Source organism: Chelon labrosus, assembly GCF_963514085.1.
Source record: "Chelon labrosus genome assembly, chromosome: 1".
In the NCBI taxonomy this organism is placed as follows: Eukaryota; Metazoa; Chordata; class Actinopteri; order Mugiliformes; family Mugilidae; genus Chelon; species Chelon labrosus.
The window spans coordinates 29203688-29210840 of record NC_140337.1 but is presented as its reverse complement, the minus strand read 5'-3'; the positions used below and the strand labels follow the sequence as shown (position 1 = coordinate 29210840).

The window sequence follows — 7153 nt, the reverse complement described above, 5'->3', positions numbered from 1 at the left end:
ATTCACTCCAAAGCTAAACAACACAGGATGTTCTGAAGACTGTATGACAGAGCAGGTGATTAAAGTGTATCTGGCCACTAGGGGCACTGCCGCGCTACATCAGGCAGAGTGCCGCTGATTGTGAGAGAGAGAGTAAGAGACTGACGACGGTGAGACGTTTGTATTGTGAGTGGATGACACTGAGTCGTTACTTTGTGTCGGTTGATCCGCTAGTTGTGTTTCAGTGTGCGTCCAGAGAAACGTAAGTTATATTGTTTATTTTACTGGATGCCTACATTGTTGTTATATTTTTCAGTTTACATCTGGTGCTACAGTGTGTAATTCTAGCAGTGTTAGCTATCACCGCTGATGGTTTAAATGGCCAATTTATGTTATATTTATGCCACTGACCTCTTTCTTTGTAGTCAGTAAAATATTTGATACTAAGTATATTCATTCTGTATATGATGTTTAATATAATTTCATGCTATGCTGTCTACACTGGATTAAAGTGCCATAAAAGGTTCACCGGTTTCCTGCTTCATCCTTCTTTATTCAAGTCTTGGGGGACACTTATAAAGGGCGTTCTAACAGACGCACACTTCGCGATTACAAACCAGAGAAACCAGCCTAACAGTGTTAAGCCTCCATCACATATGGTCCTTCGAGCCGGATTCGGTAATTACGAAGTGAGAATGGCTCGTGTTCCCCCAAGTGAAGATGTACGTCCACGCCGACAAGTGCGCCAACCAAGATGGATGGAGGATTATGAAGGGTACACCCTTCCACAGGCTATAAGCTACCCTGAACACACCTCTGCTGCGACAGAGGAGACTGACTGGAGCAGAAACAGAGAGGGATTTGCCGAGATGACACCCCTCACCCAGCGTCCGCTACAGCATACACAGTACCCTGCTGAGTTCATGTCTCCCAGTCACATCGGTGCCGCATCACTTGGATATGTGAGTACGCCACAGCCATATCAGAGCACACCAGCAATGATGGATGTATTGCAGTAAATACAAGAGGATAATAGGAGGTTGCAACTGATGGTGAGGGATATGAGACGTCAAATGGACAGCAGTGGTGCAGCGCCTTTCAGTGTACGGCCTGCACAGCTGCACCCTCCACAAGACAGTAACCCCCCTGCCAGAGGAGAGGGCACCAGACAGCGGTGACAATTAACTAAAGAGCAGAAGACAACCTGGGTGAAGTCCAACAATCGCTGCTGGCGTTGTGGTCGGCACCATCAGGCCACCCAGTGTAGGTTGAGAGTCCTATGCAAGACGTGCAAGGGAAAGCATCTCGAGGCCTTGCATGAGGTGAATCTCCGGCCTGGTAATAATGAGCGTTCAACAGGGAATGGCACTGGTGCAGAGGTGAAGCCAGTAACAGAGGTTTTGTACCTGGATCGGCATGCTGGCTGCAGTCAGGTCCTTTTAAAGGTCAGCAAGGTGCTACTGCGCAATGGCGACCACACCCTGGAGACATACGCCATATTGGATGATGGCTCGGAGAGGACAATCCTCCTCCAGGAGGCCGTTCAGAAGCTGCAGCTTCAGGGAACTCCAGAGAGCCTCACCCTGAGAACGGTTCGGCAGGATGTGAGAACACTACATGGCTCATCAGTGACGTTCAAAATCTCTCCAACTGGTCAACCAACAAAGACATTTACGATCGAGAGAGCCTTCACTGCAGGCGGACTAGGTCTTGCTGAACACTCTTACCCAGTGAAGAGGCTTCAACGCAGATATAAGCACCTCAAGACACTCCCCCTGCAGCCGTTCACCGATGTCCACCCACTCCTTTTGATAGGCTCAGACTGTCCGCACCTTGTGACCCCTATCGAACCTGTTCGCCTCGGCCCACCAGGGGGTCCAGCTGCGGTGAAGACCAGGCTTGGCTGGACACTGCAAGGGCCAGTCAAGTCTCCCCAACAGTGCAACCGCCCACAGCAGTGTCTGTTCGTGTCCACCAAGTCCCCTGCGGCTGAACTCTTTAATCAGGTAGAGAAGCTCTGGCAGCTGGACACCTTGCCGTACAGAAACGAGAAGCTGGTGACTAGGTCACGGAGAGACCAAGAGGCCGTGAACTTGCTAGAGGCAAAGACTAGGACAGTGGAGGTGGATGGAGCCCTCAGATACGCCACCCCACTGTTGCGAGTGAGTAACATGCCTATACTCACAGAGCAGCCTGAGGCTGTACTCCCCAGCCTACGTAGCACAGAGAAGCGTCTTGGCAAAGACCCAGTGAAGGCAGAAGCATATCAGGCAGAGATCACGAAGCTGAAGAAGGCCGGCTATGTCTCTAAAATTAGTCAGGAGCAGGTGGAGACCTCCAAGGAGTCGTGGTTTATTCCCCATCATCTGGTGACACACAACAGGAAAGGATATATATAGGATAAGAACCTTAATGAGCTACTGTTGTCTGGCCTGAACCTAGGTGCATCTCTCCTGGGTGTCCTGCTGCGGTTTAGGGAACATTCCATTGCCATCAGCAGTGACACAAAGGGAATGTTTCACCAGGTGAGGTTGCTGCCTGGAGATCGCCCTCTGTTGCGCTTTCTCTGGCGTGACCTACAGAGAGATTCCCGACCTAGCGTCTACGAGTGGCAGGTCCTTCCCTTTGGGACTACTTGTTCCCCATGCTGCGCCATATACGCTCTACAGAGGCATGTACATGATCACACCCACTCAGAGGATGCAGTGCGTGAGTCCATCGAGAACCACTTCTATGTGGACAACTGGTTACAGAGCTTCCCTACTCCAGATATGGCCAAAGATGTCACAGACAAGATGAGGGGGCTGTTACGGGAGGGAGGCTTCGAACTGCGACAGTGGGCCAGCAGCATGCCAGATGTCATCAGCCACCTGCCCAAGGAGATCAGGTCAGAGAGTAGTGAACAGTTGCTAAACCACACAAACATGGACCCACAAGAACCTGCCCTGGGGCTGCGTTGGTTATGCCAATCAGATACGCTGCGGTATAAGTCACGGCTGATGGAGCGCTCCCCCGCCACCATGAGGAACATCTACAAGGTGCTGGCTAGCCAATACGACCCCCTAGGGTTCCTTGTGCCATATACTACAAAAGCCAAAGTGCTTGTTCAGCAGTTATGGGATAAGAAGAGGGAATGGGACGACCCTCTGCTGCCCGGTGAGTTGCTCACAGCGTGGCAAGACTGGGAAAATGAGTTACAATACCTGGACAACATCAGACTGCCTCGCTGCTACATTACTCCAGCCATGGACCATTCAGCCAACAATCGGGAGGTCCACATCTTCTGTGATGCATCCCAACATGCTTACGGCAGTGTGGGATATCTACGCACAGAAGATGGAGAGGGGCATGTGGAGGTGGCATTCCTAACAGCCCGGTCCAGAGTGGCCCCCAAGCGTCAGCTTTCCATGCCACGGTTGGAGCTGTGTGCTGCGCTCACAGGTGCACAACTTGCAAATGCGTTAACCCGAGAGCTCACATTGGAGATATCCAGAGTGGTTATGTGGACGGACTCCACTACGGGTCTTGCTTGGATCCAGTCGGACTCTTGCCGCTTTAAAGTGTTTGCAGGAACCCGTATTGCAGAAATTCAAGAGTTGACTGATAGCCAGGCCTGGCGCTACGTGGAGACATCAGAGAACCCCGCGGATGACCTCACTAGGGGGAAAACACTGCAGGATCTCTCAGGTGACAATCGTTGGATCCACGGACCCCTGTTCCTGCGGGTGCCACCTGACCAGTGGCCAGTGCACCCAGTCACAACGAGTGAAGACATCACTGAAGAGCTACGAAGGCCCACAATCTGCCTGGTTAGCACGGTAACCGGCACTCACCATTCCTTGCCTGATGCTCAACAGTTTAGCACCTTCAGTGAACTGGTAAAGGCAACCGTGAAGTACCTTCATGGGGCGGCTGCTGATGCTAAAGGGACTCCTACAGCAGAGGGGTTCAAGGAAGCGGAACTCAGCATCCTGCAGTCTGCTCAAAGAGACAGTTTCCCTGAAGAAGTTCAGTGTCTGGCAGCTGGGAAACAAGTTCCTTCTTCCAGCAGCTTAATCACCCTGGCTCCAGAATATGATGCCTCATTCCAGCTGATACGAGTAGGAGGTCGACTGCGGCGTTGCCAGGATCTGGAGGATGATTTGATCCATCCTGTAGTCCTTGACCCAAGGCATGCTGTCACCAAGCTGCTCATCCGCCAGGCTGACCATGATCTCAAACACCCTGGTGCAGAGCGACTCTTTGCAGAACTGAGGAGGAAGTTCTGGATCCTTCGTGGCCGTGAAGCCATAAGAAAAGAGCAGCGCTCATGCGCTGAGTGTCAGAGGTGGAGAGCCCAACCTGTCAACCCCAAGATGGCAGACTTGCCCCCTGCACGGCTAAGGCTTCATCAACCTGCCTTCTATTCCACGGGGATTGATTGTTTTGGCCCGATGCAGGTTAAGGTTGGCCGCCGGAATGAGAAACGATGGGGCTTGCTCTTTAAATGCCTCACGACAAGAGCAGTCCACATTGAAGTGCTGTCCAGTATTAGCACAGACTCCTTCCTGATGGCATTAAGGAGGTTCATATCCCGCCGCGGTAAACCAGCAGAGTTGCTCTCGGACCAGGGCACCAATTTCAGAGGTGGAGATAGGGAATTACAAGAAGCTTTCCAAACCCTTCATCCTTCCCTCCAGGCTCGGCTGGCAGAGCACCAGATAAAGTTTTGTTTCAACCCACCTAGCGCTCCCCACTTTGGAGGCTCCTGGGAGAGGGAAATCAGGTCTATCAAGGCTGCTCTGACTGCTACCCTGGGCTCACAAGTTGTCAGTGGAGAAGTGCTGACCACCGTCCTGATTGAAATTGAGGGTATACTCAACTCCAAGCCTCTCGGCTACATATCATCCGACGTAGCAGACCCGGACCCGGTCACCCCCAATCTGTTGCTGATGGGGTGGCCTGACCCTTCCCTACCTCAGGCAGTATATCACGACTCAGAGCTGCTCAGCCGGCGTCAATGGAGAGCCTGCCAAGTGCTGTCTGACCGCTTCTGGGTGCGGTTCCTGCGCCACTACCTGCCCACACTGCAAACCCGATCCAAGTGGCAGTCGAACACATCCCCTCTTCAGCCGGACACTGTCGTAATGATCGTCGATCCTCAACTGCCGAGAGCATCATGGCCTGTTGGGAAAATCAAGAAGGTGTTCACTGGGGCAGATGGTCTGATTCGCACAGCGGAGGTTAAAGTGAAGGAACGCACCTATGTCCGACCTGTGAGTCGTCTCATCAGACTCCCAGCTGTACCAGAAGGACATGAACAATGATAAACTGAATACTGCAAATTTGCTGGAGCAAATTTGGGGGCGGCTGTTCTGAAGACTGTATGACAGAGCAGATGATTAAAGTGTATCTAGCCACTAGGGGCGCTGCCGCGCTACATCAGGCAGAGTGCCGCTGATTGTGAGAGAGAGAGTAAGAGACTGACGACGGTGAGACGTTTGTATTGTGAGTGGATGACGCTGAGTCGTTACTTTGTGTCGGTTGATCCGCTAGTTGTGTTTCAGTGTGCGTCCAGAGAAACGTAAGTTATATTGTTTATTTTACTGGATGCCTACATTGTTGTTATATTTTTCAGTTTACATCTGGTGCTACAGTGTGTAATTCTAGCAGTGTTAGCTATCACCGCTGATGGTTTAAACGGCCAATTTATGTTATATTTATGCCACTGACCTCTTTCTTTGTAGTCAGTTAAATATTTGATACTAAGTATATTCATTCTGTATATGATGTTTAATATAATTTCATGCTAATGATAATTAGCTTATTATTTCGGATTGTGTGCTATAGACAAGCATATTGGGAGTTGTTTATTGATGGCTGTTGTTTTCATTTATTCCAGAACCACACACACACACACACACACACCAGCACTCCACATCTGTAAGTGTTAGCTGTCTACACTGGATTAAAGTGCCATAAAAGGTTCACCGGTTTCCTGCTTCATCCTTCTTTATTCAAGTCTTGGGGGACACTTATAAAGGGCGTTCTAACAGACGCACACTTCGCGATTACAAACCAGAGAAACCAGCCTAACAGTGTTAAGCCTCCATCGCACAGGATATTCAACGAACTGGACAAACTGTCAGCTGAATATGGTGATCTGTTTCTACATACAGAAATCCGATTATTCGGGCGGAACACCGATGGCTCAGCTGGGGACGAGTTTTGCAGAGTTTTTTGGCACCTTTGACTGAAATCAAAGAGTTCATGCAGTCCAAAGGGGAAGATGCCAAGCTGCTCGAGGACACTGAGTGGATTCTTGACCTTGCATTTTTAACTGACATGACCGGGACACTGAACCATTTGAACAGTGAGCTGCAAGGCAAAGGTAAGACTGTCACTGACATGATAAGCGCTGTAAACATATTCAAAGCGAAGATGAACATTTTCTCTGTGAAGTCAGTGCTGAATGGAAATGCTTCTGCATCTGAGGCTTTTGACAGTGCTGCCTTGTGGACACAGAAAAGTATAAAGGTGTACGCATAGCAGCTATGAAAGTTGCCTGCCTTTTTGGTTCAACCTATCTCTGTGAATTAACCTTTTCTGACATGAACTTCATTAAGAACAAACACGGAACACGCCTTACAGATGCACATCTACAAGACTCACTCAGAGTTGCAGTGTCAAATTATATCCCAGAATACACTACACTGGTGGACAACATGCAATGTCAGCCTTCCCACTGACAGAAATGTACAGACAAAGAAAGGGATAACGAAAGTTTTTAGTGAAACACCAAGGCAACGTTACACTCAAATGTTGTACAAAATATGAAAAATGATTCATTCTTTAAGTGTAACAGATAATCAGATGTTAAAATGCTATAGATTTGGTGATTTATACAAATGTTATATGCTTAATGTAAATATATGAAAGAATTTTATCTTTTTTTCTAATATTACAGAGTTCGTGATTTGTTCAAAAATGTTATAAAAGTAGTAGTTAGTAAAATTATTTGTTTAAAAAGTGTAACAGATGTTATTATTAAAAATCCTACAGATTTGGTGATTCATAGAAATGTTATATGATTAGTGTAAATATGTAAAAAAAAAAAAAAAAAGGACTTTGTGCAGACAAGGGACAGAGTTCATTCCTAAAAACTGTCACAGAATTGTTCATTTGTACATTATTA

At 48.6% G+C, this 7153-nt stretch overlaps 1 protein-coding gene across 1 annotated transcript; it reads left to right on the top strand.

Annotated features, from left to right (window-relative positions):
- Nucleotides 1-674: 674 nt before the first annotated feature.
- LOC311492270 (uncharacterized protein) lies at nt 675-6811 on the top strand (the record flags this gene model as incomplete). The annotated part of the gene is made up of 4 exons (XM_084550506.1): nt 675-941; nt 1233-2329; nt 2456-5542; nt 5861-6811. 3 exons carry the CDS (start codon nt 675-677, stop codon nt 5283-5285), a joined length of 4194 nt encoding a protein of 1397 aa, XP_084406632.1. The 3' UTR covers nt 5286-5542; nt 5861-6811.
- Nucleotides 6812-7153: the final 342 nt, after the last annotated feature.